General features: G+C 32.9%; 1 protein-coding gene and 2 long non-coding RNA genes across 3 annotated transcripts; 1 reads left to right on the forward strand and 2 right to left on the reverse strand.

Moving 5' to 3' along the window:
- LOC108662520 lies at positions 2,599 to 4,931 on the forward strand. The gene is made up of 3 exons (XR_001928401.1): positions 2,599 to 2,854; positions 3,534 to 3,657; positions 4,739 to 4,931. It is a non-coding gene; the product is annotated as an uncharacterized LOC108662520 (long non-coding RNA).
- Positions 13,806 to 15,401, reverse strand: LOC108662535. The gene is made up of 4 exons (XR_001928418.1): positions 15,315 to 15,401; positions 15,171 to 15,242; positions 14,956 to 15,045; positions 13,806 to 14,082 (listed from the first exon to the last, which is right to left on the reverse strand). It is a non-coding gene; the product is annotated as an uncharacterized LOC108662535 (long non-coding RNA).
- On the reverse strand, positions 19,591 to 24,869 carry LOC18595578 (tyrosine--tRNA ligase 1, cytoplasmic). Its single transcript, XM_007023592.2, has 10 exons — positions 24,636 to 24,869; positions 24,400 to 24,547; positions 23,598 to 23,884; positions 23,401 to 23,497; positions 22,126 to 22,231; positions 21,952 to 22,034; positions 21,679 to 21,824; positions 21,366 to 21,471; positions 20,015 to 20,074; positions 19,591 to 19,849 (listed from the first exon to the last, which is right to left on the reverse strand). Exons 1-10 carry the CDS (start codon positions 24,740 to 24,742, stop codon positions 19,829 to 19,831), a joined length of 1,161 nt encoding a protein of 386 aa, XP_007023654.2. The 5' UTR covers positions 24,743 to 24,869; the 3' UTR covers positions 19,591 to 19,828.

Consider the following 25,122-nt stretch of genomic DNA (forward strand, 5'->3'; position numbering starts at 1 on the left):
ATGTATCATGTATCTACATTGTATCAAAGTATAACAAATAGGCCTTTTGAGTTAATAAAAAAATTAATTGGGACCAAACCCTAGTCTTATGCTAGGGTTTATTAGAATATAAACTAGGGTTAATATAAATACGTCACTTGAGTTTGGCAATCACTTTTCATTTGGTTTAGAAAACAAATGTTTTAAAGTAAATTTCACAAAAAATCTCTCTATGATAAGACTTGGGGATTTTCAAGAGCAAGATTGGAGAACAAAAATTAAAAGACACTCTGGATTAATCATTACAAGGTGAGTAAAACCCTCTTTTAAATCAAAGAAAAATATTTGATTGATTTAGAAGAATTTGGATTGAAATTGAAAAGGAAAATCTACTTCATGCACTGTCCCATCACTTTGAGTTTGATTATGAAATGATTTATGGAGTTTCACTAGTTGAGTTATATATGATTGGAAAGTTACATTAGCCTATTTTCTAATGAACTAAATAGAAGTGGATAATGAGTTTCCAATGTAAAAATATTTTTTTTTTTTTTAAAAGACGGTGCAACGTACCTAGCAACAATGCTAAGGGAAATTTCAAAAATTTTCTGCACTTTTCTTACAATGAACTAAGTTTTGAGATTTATATGGATAGAAAGTTTATTAAGTCTAGTTTCCAAAGCATTAAATGAATCTCGATTTCGAGTTTCATAGCTTAAGATATGGTTATTTTAGTGAATGATGTGCAAGCTATCCAAATTTCTAATTTAGAAGAGTTTGGATTATTTTGTATGGTTTCAGGTGATAAATAGATTTTAGAGAGTTAGATTGTCTCTAATATGTTTAAATAATTATTATTAGCCATTTGATTATTTTGGAAGGAAGCGAGTTTGTTAGAATGAAGGTAAGTATATCCTCACACACTTTACCTGTTTCGAAACTATCATATATGTATATTTCTTAAAAGAACCAAACGTTTTATTTCATTATTTTCAATATATGAAAATAGGGTCAAGCATATGATTATTTTCTATTTTGGGTGAAATAATATGATGAAAATGGATTTATGAATGATTTGATTTATACACATGACAAACATTGTTTAATGAATGTTTTAATTTATTTATATGATGAAAATCAATTAATGAATGAAATGAAATCCTTTATCATTTTTAAAGAATGTTTTAAGAGCTATGAAATGATCCTTGGGAAGTGGGATAATTGACACCAGAACTAATTCTAAGGCTTTGCTAATGGGTTATAGTAGTCAACACATGGCCCTGCTAACGCTTTGCTAATGGGTTATAGTAGTTCGCACATGGCCCTACTAATGAGTTACAATAGTTAGTAATGATCATGAGAACGATTTGTTGATACAGTCATGTCATGGGTTAAAGTCGTGACCGTAGCTAAAGATGATGAGCTTTACGATTTTGAAATATTGAATCTATGATTTGCTTGAACAATATTTTAGGAATGATGTTTGATGATCAATGATTTATAAACTTATAAAATTATTTGGTTTGAATATAATGAATCTGATTATTTCGAAAGCATAATTAATTGAAATGCTCTTGAATGAATTATATGATATATTGAAAATGATACTTGATTTAGTAGGGTATGTGTGGATATACTTGTTGAACCGTGGTTTGCTCATTTCTTTACTTACAGTTTTGCAAATGACTAGAGATTGAAAGCTATAGAGTTATGGGAGCTAAGAGAACAATTTGAGAAATATACCTTAGTGTCAAGACATTGTTAGTTTTGTTGAAACTCTTATTATATATAATTGATATTTAAGTTTTAGTTGTTTAATTTATTATCTTGGAGACTTTATTGAGATTGTAATAGATATTCATGACAATATGTTTGAACATAATTGTTAGTATGAATTCGATTGAGGTATTTTGTATGAATTTTAGATAAAAAGGCTTCGTATTACTTTGGGGCTTAATTTCGAAGTACGATGGTGTAGTACCCCATACCTTGATATGGTGGCTAACAATGCTAGTTTTATATTTATTTTATGTTTTTAGAGGAGTAAGATCAAAAATAATTTCAATTGGTGAAGAAAGGTGCACAATGGATTGTTGCTCTATTTGCATATGTTTCGGTTTTTCAAGTATATCTCCCACTACATAAGTCCAATGATATGATTTTTAGACCATTAGAAAGCTAAGAGGCAGGGCTACAACTTTGATGTTTACCACTTTGCCCAGTTCTGGAGCGAATGTAGTCAAAATCTTTGTTGAAGTGAAAGTATTGCGCTAGAGGAACAAAATTTGGCAGAACCTTTGAGCGACGCGACGCTGGAAATTGAGAGCCGCGACCCTCACCATATTTTCCACAATTAACAAGTTTATGGGACTTTGGAAGCTAGGGCTTTTGGGAGGCTATTCAAGGGGCCTTTTTAGAGGATCTTGGACCTTGTCTCAATGTTAAAAGAATAAAAAGATTGCACAAAGGATAAGAGTAAGATAAGTCACCTTGTTAAGGGCATTATTATAATTGCATGAAAAATTGGATAAGTTTTGGCTATAAATATCTAATCTCCAGCAACTCTTCTTCATTTTTCCAGCAGCCTCTTCCAATTTTCAGCACCTTCTTCATCTTCCATGGGAGTTCCCTTCAAGCTTCCATAACTCTCTCAAGTTAGCCTCAATTTTCATGCTTTTGTGCACCTTTTCACAAAGTCCTTTGTGCTCTGTTACTCTTCCACCTTAAAACCCTCCAAAGTCTTACCTTAATACTTTCTCTCACCAGCTAGGTGTTTTAGAGAGAGAAGGAAAGAAAGGTGGAAGGCTTGGGTAGTGAGTGATTCAAGAGTAATTGAATAAATATCAAGTGGGTGTCAAGATTCAAGAAACATAAGGTAAGGATTTTTGTATTTTAAGTTCATGGTTGGTTAAATCCTTGGGAAAATGATGTGTGAATCATTTTGTGGTAGCTATGGTGACCATGGATGTGAGGAAATCATGAATTTTGTTGGGTGAAATTCAAGCTAAAACCAAGTGGTAAGCTTAATACTACAATTTGAAGCTTATGATTGGTTTAATATTGTGAGAATGATTATGTGCAGATGTAGTGTTATTGTGATGTCATAGGTATGGTTGGAAAGCAATTATATTGATTGGAAGTTTGGTGTGTAGATATGTGTTGTTAGGAACGGTTTAAAAGGTTATGCATGTTGGTGTGCATGAATGAATATTAATATTATGCTTGGTGGCAACATATAAATGAGGATAGTGGTACATGTAGTCTTAGAAAATGTTGATGGAAGTAAATTTATAGTTGCTGCCATATGTTAGGTAATTATTGTGGAAATAATGAATAAACTTGATAAATATCCTTAAACAAGATTTATATATGTGCTAGAGTCATAAATAATTTGCCGGTATCTAAAATCTAAAGAATTATGCAAGTAAAGATAAAGGCCACTTTGGTACAGAATCTGTCAAGATATAAGTTAGTTGGATGAGGATTCATGATTGAAGGAAAAAGAAAAGTAAAAATGGGGTACACTAAAAATATTGAATTTGGATTGTTGCTAGGAAGTACAAAAGTAAAGATAGTGTATGGTGGTGGCGTGCCGGAGGAAATAACGAGCGACCGGCAAGTAGAAATAGCTAGATACGCCTTTGAACTAATAGCGATGTAACATCCCGCTATTGTAAGGTGAGTGAACTTGCATTAAAATGTTTTGGGTAAATGTATATATGTTTGAATGAACCACTTGAAATATTTAATTGATTTTTCTTCAAAATGCACACGAGAACAAGCCCTTGATGAACGTTTTTCTTATGTGTGTTGTGAAATGTGACTGTAATGAATCCACGTGCTTATATATCATGTTGATATATATATATATATATATATATATATATATATATATATATATATGTAATATATNTATATATATATATATATAAATATATATGTATATGTAAATATATGATTATATGATATGTATTGATAAGTAACATTGTGTGATAAATATAACCGTATGTGTGCGCGATGTGGGGGAGCACATGCTAGTAATGACGGGTACGGGAGTGTGGATGATGATATTGCCTGTGCGCGATGTGGGGGGGACGCACACGATGGTATTTGATGTGCACGATGTGGGGGGATGCACACGATGACTTCAACTATGTGCACGATGTGGGGGATGCACATGAGCTGGGTGAGGTGGTTGTTGTATACATGCTTGTATATATATATATATGCTATATATATGTTTTTATATGCTATAAAAAGGGTTATGAAAAATAAAATGTGATCGCATTGGATGTTGAAGAAAAGAAAATTTGATTATCATCAATGTGTTCAATTTAATGTATAATGTGGCATGAGTGGATTTTTCTTATGGCAGTGAAAACCCTTTAATTTTTAATCTGACCTTAATTTTGCTGCAACCAGAAACTCTTGGGTGGTGAGGGTTTGCACTAGCCTTGGTTTCGCTACAGCGAGAATGCCTTTTCACTGTGACGAGAATCAATCCGTTATGCTTGCCTTGCTTGAATTCTACCACAGTTTTCACTCATTTCAACTTCATGGTTGAACATGGATTTCTTTAACATTAAGGGGTTAAATAAGCAAGTTTGGGAATGAGGGGTTTTTAACGAGAATTAAACTAAATTGCATTATTTTCAAAATAAGTGCATCATGTTTTCTAAACTTTCCGTATTGCTTGCTTGTTCCCCTTCTATGTTCACTCACTGAGTTTATACTCACGTTTTTAAACTTCATGTTTTAGGTTCTTTGAGTTAAAGGTGACTAGATCCTAGGATGAAGTGCTCCTCTCTATCCATTGCTCGGTAGGTTTGTCATGATACTAAATGTTAGCACCCACGCCCAGAGTCACTTCGTTAACAGTCAGAGTCTTTGAATGTGTACATGTAAACTGGATGTAACTTGTTAAGAATTGTTTGGCAAACTATTTATATATATTCCGATTAATGAATACCATTATGAGTATATACTTGGATTTTATGAATTGATTTCAATGAAGTTATTATTTGAACATTATGATTTATAAATCTTAAAAGGGAGTATAGATGATACATGGACTAATGTACAGATTCATATAGGAAGGCTTGCTAAAGCCTAGTGGGTTATGCCTATTGAGTCCTTGCGCCGGTCATGGCCAGAAAATTGGGTTATGACAAATGGTCGTGTCATGTCTCGATTTCACGACGTGACAGCTTGAATGTGAGTAATCGTTATTGTAACTCATTTTAATTCATATAATAAGTAATGGTTTGTCACATCCCATTTTCGAGTCATGACTAGTGCATGAACCTATGTGGGTATGGCCATTAAGCCTAAGCAAGCCTTTTCAATCAATATGTCTGGACTTATCATTCACCACATTCATACAAACATCCATCCAACATAATGGAATTCACAATCATATAAACATCATCACATCATTATAGAACTTCTTAACATAATTATTATCTTTATTTTGGTTTTGAAATGACAAAATTGGTTTACTTGAAAGAGATGGAAAAAAGTTTTCAAAGGTGAAGAACATCCCTAAAGAGTTTTGAAGTTGATCATGAATTGAAATACATTTTTAAGTCTTACTATACAGAAAGCAAAATCTCGGTTATTTTTGTGATTTAAAAAATATGTGAACTTCTTTGATTTGCCTTGAATGGGTTAAGTGAGCCATGTCATACTATTATGATTTTATTGGTTGGTGGATTATAAAGTGGGCACTGCAGTGACGGGGGTTCCGTGGGCCAGCCTAATTAGAGGGGCACGGTTCCCAATTATTGAGCTTACCTCGATTGGAGAGGCGCGTAGGATAACTCCCGAGGTAGGATTTGAGTACACTTCACGCTAGCCACCATGTGAAATTGGGACTCAGCCAACGCCAAGGAACGGCTATGTTGTCAGAGGTGAAATGTGTTTGTGTGTGTGACAATAAACAGCCTTGGCGGTCTCGGTAAGATGCCTTCGCGGGGTATCCCCGAGAATGGATTTTTGGCAAGGGCCAAGTTTTGAAAAGTGCATAAACCATGTTGAGTAGTTGGATGAAATCCAATTATTTATATGGGTTGGGATGAATTATTTTAATTGTCTTTCATTACTTGGCTTTAGATTATTTTGATGATGTTTGTCTAGTCACTGGGATTTTATAATCTCACCCCTTTTTCCTATACATTTTTCAGGCTCAGAATAGGCAGTAGACTGTTAATTGCATTGAAAAGTAAATTTCGGAGTTGCATCCTAGAAAGCAAGGTTATAGACTTAAACCTTCTCAGTTATTTGGGGGCCCACGTTTCATTGTAATTTAAATTGCACACTCCAGTTTTCTATATTACAGTATGTATAAATTTATTTTGTTTTTATGTGCAGAAAACTAATTTTTTGATGTTTCAAAAATATACATATATATATATATATTGTTTTACATTAAAATAGATTATTTTAATTAATATTTTTAGTTTATTTTATTATTAAAAAAAAAAGAAAAAAAAGAGAGAGAAATGGAAAAACTGGTACGAAAGCCTTGCGAGGTCTCGAAAGGCATTCGGGGTAAGAATGTCTGTCGAGGCTTCGCGACGGTTGTCACGGGCTCGATGGGAGTTCCGGGTCGTGACAATCATGATACCTTAATAACTAGATAATGAATGTTTACTTAAAACAAACTTTTCGTCTTATTATCAAAATGTACTTTCATTACTAATAAATTAAATGAAATTAAACATGAGAATATACTTACTTTCCAAGGCACCATATTCTCAAAATTCCTAACATTTGATCCTCTCAAAAAGACAGTGTTTGTGAGGTTATGTTTGCTTCTTGAATGACAATTTATAGTGGATTCAAATTCCTTGTGATATTAAGGAAGAGGACGTAGACATTGAAGGCCAAACCTCTATAAAAATCATGTCTTTGCTTTCTTTACTTTTCATCACTTACATACGTTGTTATGCTCTGTTTTTTTATTTTGCTGCACTTAAGTTTCATGATCTTTTTAATCTGTGAAAAAGAGGGGCTTTTCTCTTAGTAACCAATTCACCTCCTCTTGGTTAACTAACTTTAAACTTATTTCAACTAACAATAATGTGTGGAATTATTTTCATTAAATATCAACATCGATATAAGTAGACACCATTTTTGGAAATATATTGATTGTTTCTATTTTTGTATTTCTACCTCTATTTTAATTTACATTTTGATTTCATCTTTATTTTTATCTTATTTTATTGTACTTGGATATATTTTTGGTCCAAATTCAATGGAGTGTCTAACGGGCTTTGGCCCATAGTAATGCTAGGCTTTGCTTGGATTTATTTATTTTTAGCTACATGCGACGTGAAAATTTTGGGGAATTGCCATTAATCTTTTTTTATCTAGATGCGATTGGCCATATATTAGAATCGTTCTATTTGACGAGGCCTTAAATTGATTTTAGCTTTGTCTAAAGAACAAAAACCTAGTTTGTGAATTTTAAAGCTAGGTTTGGGAGTACAATTAGGCATGGGGAAAAATTAACACCCCCATGATGTCCGTTCCACGAACAGTATCATTTAATTATATATTACCTTATTAAACCTTAAATTTTAATTTTATTTTGTATTTCCTTAATCATAGTTTATTCTTTTATTTCTTAGTTTCATTCACGACTTAAAGTCTATTATTCGATTTTACAATTATAGCGTGCATGTGATGCAATTATGAAATGCATGGTACAAATTTTGACAAATGTCAAATGAAAACATTCTATTGGTGTTTTTTCCCAAATTCCGCCCATCATACCTGTGGACTCGAGGATAATCTCTCACATAGGGAATTATTCGGGAAAACTCACTTTCGCAAGTTTATCAAGCGAATCCCATCATTGGAGTAATCATTTGTGAGTAAAAACAATATTTACATGAATGCAAACCTTAGTATGAGTAAAAGCCTTTTATTAAGAACATTCTCTGAGCCCTCCCATCATACTAGTGGGATGTGGAGATATCCTTTCACTTAGAGAATTTTGATAATTCTATTATATAGAGTTATTTTGTCACATTTTTAAAGCTTAAGTAGTTAAGTCTTTGATATTTTAAATTTAAAATTAAGTATTTTAATTACTCTTCTTAATTAAGTTTAATGCATGTTAAATAGTTTAATTTAAGTTATTTTAGTTTAATTCTGATCTCTTTTATTGCTTTTATGGGAAATTTGATGGAAAAGATCTTATTTGGTGATAATCCGTGTAAGTATGGTGATAGCTTCATTTGTACATATTGCAGTATCTCTATCATAACTCTTGTTACAAAAGTTCAATTAACATGATTCTTAAGCCATTGGAATGCAAAGAGACAAGGCTACAACTTGCATGTTAACCACTTTGCCTAGTTTGTATTAGATTGAGGTAAATATTGCATTGGAAAAGGCTAGACTGCTGTAGTTTCTACACAAGGCAGCTAGAGGAAATGAAGGTTGCAGCCTTGGAAAGAAGGAGCCCGCAGTGCCTTTGATGCCTAACTCTCATACAAGAACCAAAGAGGAGAACACCACGACGTTAGTGAAGCAAGGCCACGACTCTTAAAAAAAACTGAAGCTTCCATACTTTCACTTGAGAACATGGCGCCACGGCTTTCAAGGACCAAGGCTGCGACACTGGATCATGTTTTTAAGAAAACTACTTCTATAGGAAAATTGAAAATAGGGTTTTTGAGGAGTATTTAAAGAGCCTTTGTGAGGGGTTTTAGAGAAGGCATAGAGAGTGGCTATTCTAGAGAAAAAAGAAGCCAAAAACAAAGCAAGAAAACAAAGGAAATCAAAGAAGATTAGAGATTCAAAAGCTTCAATTCTTGGTTGCTCTCTCTACTTTTGTTTTTCTTTTACTTCCTTTGATTAGAATTGATAGTTAATTTTCTTTGGATGATATTTTTATTAATATTATGAACTAATTTAATTTTTCTAGGATTATGTAGTTTGAATACTTTATCTCTCTTTTGTTTATTTTCAAAGAAATATGAGTTGTTTATTCTAATCTTGTGTTTAATACTTCTAATTGCTTGATCACCAATTAGATTGACTTAGATATCTAATTACAACTTGATGAAGGGAGTTTAGATTAGGCCATGAAATGAATAACATGTGTTCAAATTCACGTAGTTGATTAGGTGATTTGATTTTTATATAGGATAAACGTATACTTATGTGTCGCTTGTAGCCAAGATTAGAGTACAAACTTAATAAATACTTCTTCAGTTGAATTTACATAGACATATAATAAATTAATTGAGAGAAATATTTTTTCGAGCACCTCGACAAAGAATTATAAATAACTTGGGACTTTAGGTTAGCAATTCAAATTATTGAAGTAAGTTGAGAAAGAGAAAGATGTTTTAGATGAAGTGTTGAAGGATATCATAATCCTAGACTTTTAATCAATTTTTTTTAGTAAACTTTGTTATTAAACTCTTAGTTTTAGTTTGTTAGTTCAATTTTGCTTTTAATTATTCTTTTAATTTTGATTACTTGGATAAAATTAGTTTGTTATAATTTTAGTACTTAGCTTAAGTTGGCATAATTCCTTATGGGATTCGACAATCTAATTACCTCTGTATTACTTGTTGTGGTACATACACTTGCATGGAGAAATCTAACAACAAGTTTTTGGTGCCATTGACGGGGAATTGTTTTCTTACTTCTTGCTAATATTACAACTAAGCAAACTCGTCTCACTTTAAGCTTTGTTTTTTTTTTTTTAGGTGCTTTGGGTCATTGTATGCAAAGAGTGAGAAACTTGGAGAATGTCCCTTTTTATTTAGAAATCGAAACGATGTTTCGAAGACTTTAGAGAAAAAATTCACAAACTTCAACTCACATTGAAACAATGGTTGAACAACAAAGACAATAGCAAACTCAAGGGTAATTAGTGGAAGAAAATTGATCTTTGAGAGATTATGTTGTTTCGTTGGTGCAAGGTCTTCATTCGAGCATTCAAAAGCCAACTATAAAGCTAACAACTTTGAGATAAAGCCAACAATTATTCAAATGATCTAAAGTTCAGTCTAATTTGGGGGTCTATAATGATGATCTTAATGCTCATATCTCAAATTTTCTAGAGATCTATGACACTTTCAATCATAATGGAGTATTCGATGATGCTATTAAATTGAAACTCTTCCTTTCTCATTACAAGACAATGAGAAGATTTGGTTGAACTCATTTCCCATGGGCTCAATGACTACTTGGGCTAATATTGCCCAAAAGTTTTTAGCTAAATTCTTTCCTTCAGCTAATACAGTGAAACTATGAAATGATATCACATCATTCATCCAACTTGATTCTAAGTTGTTGTACAAGGCTTGGGAGAGATGTAAGGATTTGCTTCGGCGTTGCCCTTATCATGGTCTACTTAAGTGGCTTCGGGTGCAAACATTTTATAATGGTTTGAATGGTCATATTTGGACTACTATTGATGCTACTACTAGAGGAGCTCTTATGGCAAAGTATATTGATGAGCTTATGACTTGTTGGAAGAGATGAAATCTAATAACTATCAATAGTCATATGAGAAAACGATGCTTAGAAGAGTAGCTGGTGTTCATGAGTTAGGTGATATCAATGGATTGATTGCATAGGTAACGACATTAACTAAGAAGTTTAATTTATTGAGGGTTCATTCTTCATTTTGTTGAAAGCTTGTTTGTTACTTGCGATATGTGTGGAGAAGGGCATACTAGTGATCATTGTCTAGTTAAAGCTGAATCAGTGGAATTTGTTGGGAACTTCAATAGGTAGTAGAACAATCCGTATTCCAACACTTATAATCTTGGGTGAAGGAATCATTCTAACTTTTCTTAGAACAACAATTATTGACCTTCTTTTTAAGAAAAGCAAAATTTTCCCTTGGGTTTCTTACCTCAAATTAGAGCTCCCATGCTTGAGAAAGAGCCATCAATGGAAGAAATGCTCATGCAATTCATGGCCAAGAATGATGCTTACATAGCAAAAAATGATGCCATTATTCAAAGTCAAACAACTATCATTCAAAGTCAAGCTGCATTAAATCAAAATCTTAAGATACAAGTGGGTCAACTTGCCAATGCCATCAATAATAGGCCTTAGGAGACCTTGTTTAGTGATACTAAACCCAATCTTAGAAGAGAAGGAATGAAGCATTATAATGCAATCACCTTTAGGAGTGGAACAGAGGTAGGAAGCATTAGCAAGCAAGCTGAAACTCATGATAAGTTTGTAAAGAGAGAGACAGTGGTTGAGAAGTCTGATAAACAAGTTCAAGAAATGGAAGCCAAGTCAACCCCACCACCACCTTTTCCTTAGCGTTTTCAGAAACAAAAACTTGATAGTCAATTCCAAAAGTTTTTAGAGGTATTTAAGAAGCTCCATATCAATATCCCTTTTGCCGAAGCTTTAGAACAAATGCCAAGCTATGTTAAGTTCCTAAGAGACATTCTGACTAAGAAGAGGAAATTGGAAGATTTGAAGATAGCTGCACTTACTGAGAAGTGTAGTGCTATAATCCAAAATAGGCTTCCACCAAAGCTTAAAGATCAAAGGAGTTTTTTTATCCCTTATAATATTGGTAGTGTTAAATTTTCTAAAGCTTTGTGTGATTTGAGTGCTAGTGTTTCAATTATGCTTTTGTCTATTGCTAGGAAACTTGGACTTAATGAGATACAACCTATTACAGTTTCTTTACAGTTAGCAGACAAAACAATCAGGTACCCTGTTGGGATTATAGAGGATGTTTTGGTTAAAGTTAGAAAGTTGTACATTCCGATAGACTTTATTATGCTTAAGATGGAGGTGCTGAAATTCCTTTTAGTTTGAGATGATCATTCTTGGCTACAACTAGAGCAATCATAGATGTGAAGAATGGTAAGATAACTTTCAAAGTTAGAGAAAAAGTAGTTGACTTTAATATGTTCAGTATAAATAAGTATTCTTCCTCTATGGAAAGTTACTGTAGAGTGGATGTAGTAAATGAGTTGGCTAAGGAGGTTTTCAACAAGAAATATCCAAAGAAACCCATATAAGTTTTTATGGGAAAATGGAACAGATTGGTCACAACCCAAATTTGAAATCATGATCGGCGCAAGGGTATTAATGGGAATTACCCTTGTAACCCATGCAAGCCTAATAATAAATAATAAACCATTAACCATATGTGCCTCTTGGAACCATCACCATGGAGTCATATGCAGAACAAATATAAACATGATTATCATATACATCAAGTATTATAAAATCAATTTGCACGCTTACGTGCTTAACATGTGGAAGCAACATATAGCATAAATCGAGGTATGAGCTATTAAGTGGTGAATACATTCCCTAAGCCATTTCGTGGCAAACATTCAATACATGTCACTTATAACAAGACATAAACATTATCAAATTCCATAACAGTAAAATGTAAAGACCAAACTCAACCAGCGAAGTACGACACAAATGAAAAAGTTGATGCCTACTAGATGCCATAACGAACAATTACCAGGCCAACTGTAGAAGACTACTCTTTCCAAATGGACAGCGAGCCAACGAGTCTATTGATATAAGAAACAAGGGTAATAACTTGTGAGTCACAAAAACTCCTAGCATGAATATAGAGAGGGGGAACAAGCAATAGGGAAGAGTGTTTTGTAAAACACACTTTCAAAAATATGCCAATAAACATCATAATCACTGTTTACAAACCCTGCCTTTCCAGGTGTATGCATAAACTGAGTTTTGCTTCCCAAGCGTCCTCATCTGTTAATCCCACTTAACCCAAGCATGACAAATAATTACCAGGTCATCTAGCCCAGTCATCTTTCAAATGGCTCATTTATCGACCAAACCTATAGTCTTTGAGTCCATTATTTTTCAAACAACGTTAGCAAATGTATGTCCTTTCTCACTCCAAGACCGATATCATTCAAATGGTACATGGATTGAATACTATCATGACCCAAATCCGAGGGTCCATGATCAGTGCACGAGCCTAATAGGCAAGCCCATTAGACTCGAGCAAACCTCTAAATCCAAAATTATATAACACAAATGCCAAGGGATTTATGATCAAATATTCATAATAATACAAAATATAATACATTATCCTTGGCACATAATTCATACAAATATTCATGAGGCTGTACATTGGCCATTAAATCGGGTTTGTACATAACAACCCTTATACAATTCAAATAGCACATCGTGTTTAACATATTCACCAACTAATCAAACCGAAAGGCGGAAGGCCTATACAGACTCAGCGGAGTGACATGTTGGGAAGAAGACCTATCGAATGCCAATTACATGTCTGTCCAATCAATGACACTTGTCACATAACCCCACAGTTTCTCTTATCTGCACATGGTACAACAAAGGGGTGAGTCATCTACTATTTGGTGAGGGGATGTTATCACAACATAATATTTTACGTATAAAACAAATAGGCCTATCTAGCCGTAAAACTTTCATATTCAAACATCTCTAATTCAAAAGTGCGAGGATCATCCTAATATCCTACATGCACAATTCATCACAATTAAACTCGCCAAATCACATATCAATGGCGCATCATAACCACAATACACAAGTTCTATGTCCTCACATCACATCATATGAAATCAAGGCTTACCCTTAATGCCATTACCATCAAACTAGGCTTCGTAGGCACATTTTAGTTGCCGAGCCCAACCTCAAATATCATTCACATATAAATTATTTATCTTAAAGCTTTTCATCAGATACCATTCATAGTCAGCCACCATAATTTCATTTTCAAATCAGATCATGCCATCTATGTTGCATGTTATCATAGTCAAACAAAAACAAGTGAGTGGTTTTGCCTTAGACATCATCAAATCACGCACGGTGGCCAATAGGTGGAGAAACAAAGCACACGCAAGTCAAAATTGTTGGGTGGAGCATAGATCACACACGTGCCAAAGAAATGAGCGGAGAATAGATCGTTGATAGGAGTAAACTCCAAACGTCAGCATCAGTCGAAGAAATCTCACACAAGTGGCATCATAATTATCATCTGCAGTAATCTCCCAACGAATGGCATCGTACACTATAGGTGGGAATCTCAGGCGGGGTATCAACCATTGCCTTTGCTTACCACAGTCCCTGAGGCACAGACATAGTCATAGGGTATTGGATTCCACTCATTCACAAATCAAATCAACATCCGGAATTCATCCCTCAGACAGAATACATATCCACAAATCAGGCCATCGTGCCTATGACATTCCATATGTCCACATCAAATCACAATCAAATTCATCAAGCTTTAGTCATTTCTAAGCTCAATATAATTCTAAGTGCCTACAAATCTTTAAGGCATCATTAAAAGAAACATAATCAATCTCTAGGCCCTTATGCCCATAACCACATATGGGTATTAATCATATTCAGTCATATCAATCATGGCTTAAAAGCGTTATGCATATCTTCAAATCAACCACAAATATGTGGGCATTCATGCATATATCATGTTTGCAAGTAGTCATGGCTCTTCGGCCTCACATACTCAACATTACTTCAATCATTGTGCCATTAACCCAAATATATATTATACCCATATTCCTAATTAGGTAGTCCATTCATCACAATTTGGCACAGTCCTTAAGTTATAATTTGTATCACACCATGGGTGGGCCTTTTGCTCTAGGTCCTACATACCATTGGTTCAACACAATGCCACCATGTGGCACACCACAAATTACATAAACATAGATTTTCTTTTTCAATTAACTAGTTAGCCTAGGCATTCTCATCTAGGCACACAATCATAATTGTTCTCTATCCTAGGCATATACCTCTAGGCAAACAAACATATACACATGCACATAAATATATATATATATATATATATATTATATACGTATCAATTCCTTACCCTAGGCTTTCTTATCTAGGTATACACACAACATTTCAATACCATGGCAGCATATACATTATGAGAAATGCATTACATGCATTTAATTAAATCCCACTCACCTTGACAATCAGAGGCACACCACATCAAGCTCAACCTTTAGCCTTCAGTCATCTTCCAACTCACAAATGCATTAATAGCCTCCATTCTCCCTTTAAACACATCAAAACAATGCAAAATTATTTATTTCATAGCTTTCAAAAATATCTCAATTTTTCAAAAATACCCAAATCCAATATATAAGCTCAATTTTCCAACAAATGAGCTAAACCCTTACCTTATAAGCTAGGTTGCCCAAATCTAGGTTTCAAATCTCCAATAAACTCAAGGGGAGAGAGTTTTACCAAATCTGAAAATATTTAGATCCAAGGTTATTAACCGATTAAATCGAAAATCAATTGATAAAAATGTGTAATCTTACCTCTGGATTGTCTCCCAAGCTTGGATCTAGCTCAAATGGGCTCTAAATAGCGTTTGGGGACCTAGGGTTTGAAGAGGGTAAAGAAAGAATGAGAGAAAAAGCTAAGAGAGAAATGGGGAGGAATGCCCGTTAACCCTTTTTTATTTTTGCCTTTTCTCTTTGATGTATCGATACATTTGGCAATGTATCGATACATCTACCCTAATTTTGACTACATGTATCGATACATTTGGACAACGTATTGATATATTTCGGGCAGAATGCTCTTGAGTGCCCTTTACTTCAAATGTATCGATACATTGGGACAATGTATATGTATTGATACATTAAGATAATGTATAGATACATGTTCATCTTTCCAAGAATGTATAGATGCCTTTACTAATGTATCGATACATCTTGCCCAAATTACACCTTTTCAGCACCCAAACCTCCAAGAATCTAAACTTAACACCCCAAAATCATTTCCTACTGATCTTATACCTCAAATAACTCATATAATTCAATTCCTCATACATATATCCTTAAATATGCATCGAATTAAATCAAATCCTCAATTTATAGGATTAATTCATCATTTTCATCAATATTCACCTTAAAGGCATACTTAGATGTCAAAGTGCTAAACATCTGCACAATTCAAATAAGGACCTTAATTTACCTCCCACATTCATAGTCATTTATCTCTAAACATAATCATATTCATCAAAACTTAAATAACTCCTTAAATTACTTGGCCAACATAACATATAGGCCATATAAAAAAAATCAGGGGTGTTACAAATATTGTTCCCTTATTAAAACATTGTTTAGAACAGAGTTCATATACTTTTAAAAGAATATTTAAAGGAAATAAATGAAAGACTTATGAATCATATGTATTACAAGTTTATGGTTACAAAAAACTCTCCCCTTTGACTTGTCCCTTTCCCGATATCCATTCACAAAGTCTTTGTGACTCACACGTTATTTTTTCTCACTATTTTTGTTGCAAATTAGTGATTGCACTCTCTTGCTAGTAGTTAGTGTCACGAAGATGTGATCCGTTATTCCTTATTTGTAGATGTCCAGCAGTCATTTGATGCCTAGCGAGTCAGGTCATGTTCCGCTAACGAGTTAGTCTATGTTATGTTTATGTTTACAAACTATGAACATGTTTTATGGATTATGAGTATGTTATGATAATGTAGCCAAATGTTTGGGCATATTACTTTATGAATGTCATGTTCAATGTATATAGTGGCTCAAGATCCCATATGGACACTCGAAGGTGTTGAAACATATAAATGATATGGTGCATTGAGAACGTGACACTCTGATGGTATATGAAATGTTTGCACTTATATTGAGAAGTTCCATATATGTGAAATGTTGCATATGATGGTATGAATAAGTTGATATTGCATGCCTATGGATGTTTAAGTATGTTTTCATATTCATGAATGTTTAATGATGAATGTTAAAGAGGCTTGCTTGGGCCTAACAGCCTACACCCCACACCCCGTTTGGGTTCATGCATCGGTCATATCCCACCACAAAATGAGATGTGACACAAACTCTTTAGAATATCTCAAGATGAAAATAACCTATGAACCTTGACATTTATTCTAGGTTGCTTTTACTACTATCCATATAAAGTGGTTATTTTGTGCGAAGTACTTATTTCACTTGTATTAGTTGTTCTGAATGAAATAATTCTCCATTTATTCTAGTTATTTTGCATAAAGCAATGCTTCACTTGTTTTGCTTATTCTATGTAAAATAGTGTTTCATTTATTCTGGTTGTTCCGCTTAAAATAGTGCTTCACTTATTCTAGTTGTTATTATTATTTTCTATACAACATTATATTGTAAAACAACTCTAAAAAAATTTTGGTAGTAACCAAAATCAAATATTTACAAACTATACACATTTTAATGTTTAATGGGTTGAAAAATAATAAAAAAAATTTCCTATCCATACTTCTTTCTCTAACCCTTTTCTTAAGGGGATTGAATTTTGTCTCTAACTCTCCTCTCAAAGGGATTAAATTTTAAATTTATATTTGATGCACTGATAGTATATATTTTCTATATTTATCACTTCATCAAAGCATGCCACATCATTAATAAGTAAAGATAAAATCTTATAAATTCTTAAAAAATAATATTAAAATTTTTTAATAATTAATCAAATAAAAAATAAATTATCAAGTGAACTAGACATCACAAGGAGCTATTAAGTGGCCATGGTGCAACACAATTAAGAATCAAAACAAGTAATGCCTACGAAGTACCCAAACACATGCACAAGTGAGATTAAAGGCATAATACTCAAATAAGTCCTTAAATTATTTAAAAATTCAAATAAATCTTTATTTTTTATTGTGATCAATCGAGCCCCTATGCTTTTATTTTGGGTCAAATAGACCCTTATGATTAATTATTGACTATCACCGTTAGTTAGAATGTCATTTGTCATTGTATATCTACATGATACTGACATGATATTGATTTAAAAGATGAAAAATATCACATAATTACTGTATCATGTCAAATTAACATGTCATGTCATTATCAATTTTAATATGTCAGTATACCATATCATTATTAATTTTGATATTTAGCAAGCCACGTTAGTGTATCATAGTATAAAATAACAAATGATATTTTAACTTAGTCAATCATTAGTCATAAGAGTTTATTAATTTTAAAAAAATAAAATAACTTATTTAACTCAAAATAAAATATAATAACTTTACTAAACGTAATAAAAATATGAAGACCTATATGAATTTTTTTCAATAATTTTAAAAACTTTTTTGAATACTATACCAATATTAATTTATTTAAAATTCTGATATAAAAAACCTTTCTAATCTTCATCTATGTCAAGATTAATCTGGCTTGCCTTCACGTGGGCAAAACACGTTATTTCCCTATACACATGCTTCATTGCCATCACCTTTGTTCTCAAATTTATCTGCCCAAAGTCCTTTCTATCTTAGCCTTTGTCAAGTTAATCTCATATTGCTCATTTTGCTCATTCACAGTGGAAGAATTAATTGTAACTTGAATCCATCAATGACTTCAAATTGCAACTTCAATTTTCTCGTTAATGGTGGGAGAATTAATTTGCTTAGAAGAAAAGTTTGATTTGGATGCATGCGGACAAAGAACAAGAAAGAGGGAGAGAAGCATGAAAAACAGATTTTTAAAATATTTTATTTTTTATCTGATTATTAATTAAAACTTTCTACTATTTACTTTTAAGATCAACTTTTCTTTTCTTTTTTTTTTTGACAAAGAAAAAAAGTTGAAGCAAATGAATGGATACTTTTAAGATCAACTTATTAATGAGGTGACGTGTTCTATTGAACTGATAATGTATACCATCAATATAACTTGTATATACTGTCACTATGAGTTAGACTTGGTAATTTTAAACACGATACGAAAAAATACGAGTTAAAACAGATTTTGAGTTTAATCTTAACATGTTTTGTATCTAATCGTGTCTCAAGTGTCAAACTCGACAAACACATTTAAAACACGTTTAAATACGTTTAGTTAATCGTGTTATCATGTTTAAACGTGTATACGTGACACATTTATTAACATATTAAAAATTAATAGTTAAAGATTATTTTACTCTTATATAAATAATTTTAAATAATTATTTTAATAAATTTTTTTAATTTTATAAAGATAATAATGTAATTATTACGATTAAAAACTATGAATAATTTTTTATATTATTAATATTTGAAGATTAGATGTTAATGATATATTTTATCATACTATATGATAATGAATTTTACATATGTTATTTATATTAACTTTTTTATATTTAATGTTATTATTATTTTTGTTTTATTATAATTATTTTTATAATTATAAATTTTAAATTTAAATAATAAAATTATATTTAATTATAAATATTTTTATTTAATCGTGTTAAACGTATTATTAATCGTGTCGTGTTATATATTGATACGTGTAATAAACGTATTAATCGTATCGTGTCATATTACACGTTTATTAAACATATACGTATACATGTTTTAAATTTAAAACGTGAATATTTAGCGAGTCTTGTTCTTGTTTAACCTTAACGTAACATATTTCGTATCTAATCGTGTCTGATACGTTTACGACACGAAAACACGAATTGTCAGGGCTACTATCAGTGCATCAAATATAAACCTCTTTCAAAATATGTCTTCCATATTACTCAAATTCAAGCCTTGTATCAAGTCTTCCTCATGTAAAGCAATGAGCACAATAAGACAGAAACTTGATGTAAGTAACAGCTTCATTTCGTATATTGCTCACCAGGATATATTATTGATAATCTGCCTCTTCAAAATCATGACAATCTACACTAACAAGAGTAGCAATATGCAAATCAAAGTTTTGGTAACTGGATATCTTAACAAGTATATAGCATGGGGCAAGTTTTCATTTGGATGTAAATAAAACAATAGGTAAATCATAATTAATATTCTTGACCAGAAATAGGTACTCATCCTCCATCACTTGGTCACACGGTAGCTCTGCATGATAGTCAAAGATAAAATAAAAGTAGAGTCAAGTTTCATACCACAAGAGATGAAGAAACAAGTCTTACAAGCTGAAACTGGCACAGCCTGTCAAGCACTCTATGCTTCATAAAAAGATCATAGTTAAAATGCAGAGAATGAAGGAATAAGCACCAATACCTTAACCCGTTTCAGCAGATCCTTGGCCTTAGCATCATTGTTAAAGTGATTGCGCACAGGCTGTAGAAAGGATGGATAGAAAATTAGTTCACAGGCAAGTAAACAAAATAAGGGCTCTGACCACACTTGTATGTAAGTGGCACCACCAGGATCATCAAACTAACATGAGAAACTACATTAGCTACATGTTAAAGCTCACTGCCTTTTAGAGCCAGGACATTCATGAGTTAGAACAGCAGTCCAATACTGATTAGCAGGAATATTATAAAAAGCTGATAGATATTATGTTTCTTGAATGACAACACCTCATATATGCTACATAAGCAAACACGAATTCCCCACACTATCATTTTTAAGTGGCACCATGAAGATATAAATCATAGCAACAATGCGAAAAAGCCAAAAAGGAACAGTCTGGTATATTCTATTACTCAAATTATTTGCCAACATTTGGCTACCAATGCGATAAGGTCCTTTAGTTATGCAAAAAAAGAGTGACTAATTTCACAATATATAAGACAAAAAGAGAAAAACAAACTGTAAAGTTTGGTGAATAGACAAGGTCCATTAATTATGCAAGGTCCAGTAAGCCATTACTTTGAACAAGTATTCTTTCCTTTCAGTATATATATTAATAAAACCTTAGGACATATCCGACTACCCTTTGTTTTCTTTATCTAGTACGAGGCAGAAGCAAACTCTTTTGAAATCAATGATGTAGAATGCGGAAAAGGAAAATAAACTGTAAAATTGGGTAAGTGTATAAGTTCCATTAATTATGCAGGTCTGTTAAGCCATTACTTTGAGCAATAGTCTTCTTTCCTTTCAGTATATATATTAATAAAACCTTTGGACATATAGACTACCCTTCATTTTCTGTACCTAGTGGGGAAGAAGCAAACTTTTTTGAAATCAATGATGTTCAATTAACAGTCCCATGCATTGTTTTTAGCTGCCCTGGGATGCAGGACTATAGCATTTATGCAATGTAGTATAACATATTTCTGCCTGTTATATAACTCCAAAATAAGAAAAAGAGAATAGAGAAACCAAATATCAGACATCATTTACATTACAGAATAGAGTACAGACGCATAAAAAAGCTACTGCAAAATGAAATAATTAAGGATGAAATAAAAAATCACATAAAGCCTAGTGTAGCTAATTAAGAAGAGCTGGTCTATCCTATTAAAATTTGTTTGAGTTTAACCAAAAGATTTAACATTGTGTTTGTCTGCCAGGACCTGGCTCAGTTGCAACAGGATAGTTTTGACAGAGTTTTAGGTGTTTTCTTCAAGAGTTACCTAGTTAATTAACAGAAATAAAGGCACAATAGGTAAAATACACTTACCTGTAGTATCTTGTTCAAAGCTCTTGAAAGGGCAGGTTTCAAATCAGCAGGATGCAACTCCCCACTCTCATAGTCAGAAACAAGCTCCTCAAAATTTTTAAAGTTCCTAAATTGAAACAACATTACATTAATGTCATGCTACTCTGAAATAGTCATACTAATGACAAAACTACAAAAAGATGGCTTGTTAAACAAATATAGTGAGATAAAGGAGTTTATGAATATCAAGTGTGAAAACATAAGCGTTAATTATCAAAGCCCCTCAATCATTCTTACACAGGAACTAAATGAAGTAAGGTATGGAACTACTCACTTGTCACCACCATTTTCTGCACTGCGCTCCACCCTGAACTCATGAAACCATGGGAAGATGATGTACTTGATGTATTCCAAACATGGATTCCCCTCAACAATTTTAGGGGGGCAGTATGCCTTCTTTATTTTCACATTCACTTCTGCCTGTCACGTAAATCATAGGAGTATCAGAACATGATTCAGGATTCAAGTCAGTCAACACTTTGTTTCTAAGAACTTTGAATAGAATGACACCCTGGTTATTAATCCCGACGAGTAAAGGAAAGCCAACCTCCTCATCCTCCATGAATATTGATGATGATGGATCACTCTTTGACATTTTCTCTTGTCCCTGCTGCAGACCAGGTAGCATATCTGCATGTCATGAAAACCGAGATCAAGTAACATAAAAGGAAAAAAAAAAGATAAGAAAAAGAACTAAAATGATGTGGAAGTAAGAGAATACGATGAGACAAGATAATTGGTTTGTTTTTCCTCTTTATGTCATCACAATACTCTCTTGCAAGGACATTCACTTTCCTTTGATCCATGCCCAACTGGCAAATGTCTGCCTGTTCAGATAAAGTAATTCCACTTGCTCTTAGATAAATAGAAGTTTGAAATTTACATTACAATCTATCATTAAACATATAATTTACACAAAAAAGAAAACAGCTATACAAAAAATAGTCCAGAATTGCACTGCAAATAAGTGGAAGGAGATGTATAGCAACCATGCTGGAGATCCTGAACAGCTGTTCTTTACTTAAACTGTCAAAATGATTTTGAAGCTTTACAGTATGTTTGGAACTTCAATCAGGATTTGAAACTTTTCTTGATTTTGACAGAATAGGAACAACATGAACCAAAGAATAAAATTCAGAAAAAATACCCAATAATGTCCCATATAAAATCCTACAATCAAAGGACACCAAATGATATCTAACAGAACCTCCTCAATGGAAGAAAAAATACCCAATGATGTCCCATAGGAAATACCCATAATAAGCTTTTATTGATTGATGTCAACATATCCTCCCTACAAAGTTTAGATCCACTGTCAAAAACAAACTTTCGTATTTTCCCAATTTTAAAAATGAAATTTCAATCTCTAATGAGCAACTGACAACAAGGAAATAGAGACTAAATACTGTTTCTCAGCAAGATTATAATCATGCTTGAGTATGATTCATTCTAAACCAATCCATGTTAGTTTAAACAAAGGGTTCAGAAAACCATTTGATTTTTACAGCTCAAAAATTTGTTATAGAATATGCTACCGAGATAGTGCAACAGTCAGTGGATATTGGAAGAACTAAAACAAGGAGTCTCATTGATCTAGAGAAGAATATTTAAAAGGAAAAAGAAAATAGCGTATTCATGGTCCAAAAGCAATGTTGAGAAGAACAGTAAAAAAATTGCCCATCGGACTTTACTTTTTTCCTCTTCTTGTGGCCACCGAAACAGTATCACTATATAGCATGCCAAGCACATATGTATAAGACTCAAATGACTACTACATATTAAAAGACAAGAAATTAACAAAGATTAAAAATATTATACCAACATTTTAATTCATATGCATGCAAGTGTGATATAAGAGAAGGTGAGTAATAACTATAAATAACTCATGACACTGAGTGTCTCTCAACTTTTATAAAGCTTTGCATATAAATCTGTCTCAAATTCTTTACGAAAAGGCAGGGGATCAGAAAAACTTAAAATTCATAAGCAGAAGCACCTTAAGGAAAAATATGTCAGCACACTGCATGCATGGGTAAAGAATTTGGGCGGCTGACAACTCATCTTGCTCACTACGGCCCATAATTTGACAACACCTAAAAAGAACAAATTTGTGTACGGCATCAACAGAAGCATTACTAGTAATATAAGGAAAAGATTAGAAAAAAAAAAATCAAAATTCTATTGTTTCCACACCTCATTATCCTGGGAAGCTTGTTTCTGCGGGCTATATCCATCACAAGGGGCCAGTACTCCGACGCCCTGGAGTTAATTTCATCTGAAGACCACAAGAATTCAACCTTTCCATTAAGATCCATGCCGACTGCCTTCCAGATTTCAATCAAATATTGTCCAACTATTTTAATCTTCTTCAAGTCACCACCCATTTTATTGTTTAGCTGCGCAAACCAATCTGCAACCCAGATTTTTACTTTACATCCAGCAGAGGTCAGTTTGTTAACATTTATCGCCTTCACAACTCCCTGTTTACAGACAAAAAACAAAAGAAACTTCAATGGATGAGGGGGAAAAAAAACCTAAAAAGAAAGCACCGGACATCTAAAATGACATAACGTAAAGGAGAAGTTGCCACCATCTTGTCAACATGCATCATATGAGTTAACATTACAAATGAGAGAAGCATGTTAGATCTGAAGTTCGAGTATGTCAAGCGGTTTAATTTATGGAAAAAGAAATCAAGACGAATATTCTAAAAATCTATAAAAATCGTTCAAAACCAATTAAATCTGCAAACCACTAAGAAGAAGTTGGAACTTTGAAATGAAATGATGAAAGAAATTACGCAAAGAAAAAAAAATCAGCATGTTTCATTTTCATAAATAAATCCATAATTAGCTGTGACGTATTAATTAAATCCAACAAACCATTGATTTCAATTCTAAGATTTCGACTCAAGAGAGAATTTAGTCAACAACAGTAGAAAAGTTGAGAGAAAGATAGAAGAATATAGATATGAATAAAGGAAATAATGGGGCACCTGAGCAATGTGCATTCTGCCAGAAGGCTCAAAGCCATCGTAGCAAATGGGTTCAGGCTTGTGGGTGAGAAGGTTCAGCAGCTCATCCTCTTGAATGCATTCTTCCCCAACACTTCTTATAATCCGAAACCTCTCTTCTACACTCAGCCTGAAACCATAATAAAAAAAATCGATTTCTATCTAAAAACTGAAATTAAGAAAGAAAAAGAATTCCGAATTCAACGGAAATGACTTACTGTGGAGTTGATGAAGACGAAGAGGAAGAGGAAGGTTGGGAGTTGATGGAGAGGGATTGGATGTCGCTCGACGGCGGAGTCTGGTCCGGCGGCGATTGCTCCGCCATTGGTTCTGAGGATAATGCGATGGCGGCAGACGTTTTACAAGTTTGGGAATCAAATTCTGCTGAAGCCCTAGTCTGGGGTCAAACCTTATAATTTAAGATGAAAGAGTTCGTTTACTGTGTTGTGAGTCAGTTCACTCCCAAAGGAAGCTTAACCTTAGGTGCAGTTAATTATTCAGAACCGGTATTACAAACATCTTATAAAAACTAATAGCTTTAAAACTGTTTAATTTATTTTTATATAAATTTTAATTTTGATTAAAATTATGATAAAAGATATTTAATAAATAACTTTATATTAATCATGAAATTTTTTATTTATTATGAAAAAATTTTAATTTTTTATTTATTTAAAACAAATTTTTGAGAAGAGAGGTAGAGAA

Source organism: Theobroma cacao, chromosome 6 (assembly GCF_000208745.1).
Source record: "Theobroma cacao cultivar B97-61/B2 chromosome 6, Criollo_cocoa_genome_V2, whole genome shotgun sequence".
Taxonomy (NCBI): Eukaryota; Viridiplantae; Streptophyta; class Magnoliopsida; order Malvales; family Malvaceae; genus Theobroma; species Theobroma cacao.

What these genes read in the sequence shown, in the direction of transcription:
- LOC18595578 (XM_007023592.2), bottom strand. Translation starts at nt 24,742, where the DNA reads ATGGCGGAGCAATCGCCGCCGGACCAGACTCCGCCGTCGAGCGACATC. An exon ending in TCGTCTTCATCAACTCCACA is followed by an intron (nt 24,548 to 24,635) that starts GTAAGTCATTTC and finishes TTATGGTTTCAG; the next exon opens with GCTGAGTGTAGAAGAGAGGT. An exon ending in TATTCATGGAGGATGAGGAG is followed by an intron (nt 21,825 to 21,951) that starts GTTGGCTTTCCT and finishes TTTACGTGACAG; the next exon opens with GCAGAAGTGAATGTGAAAAT.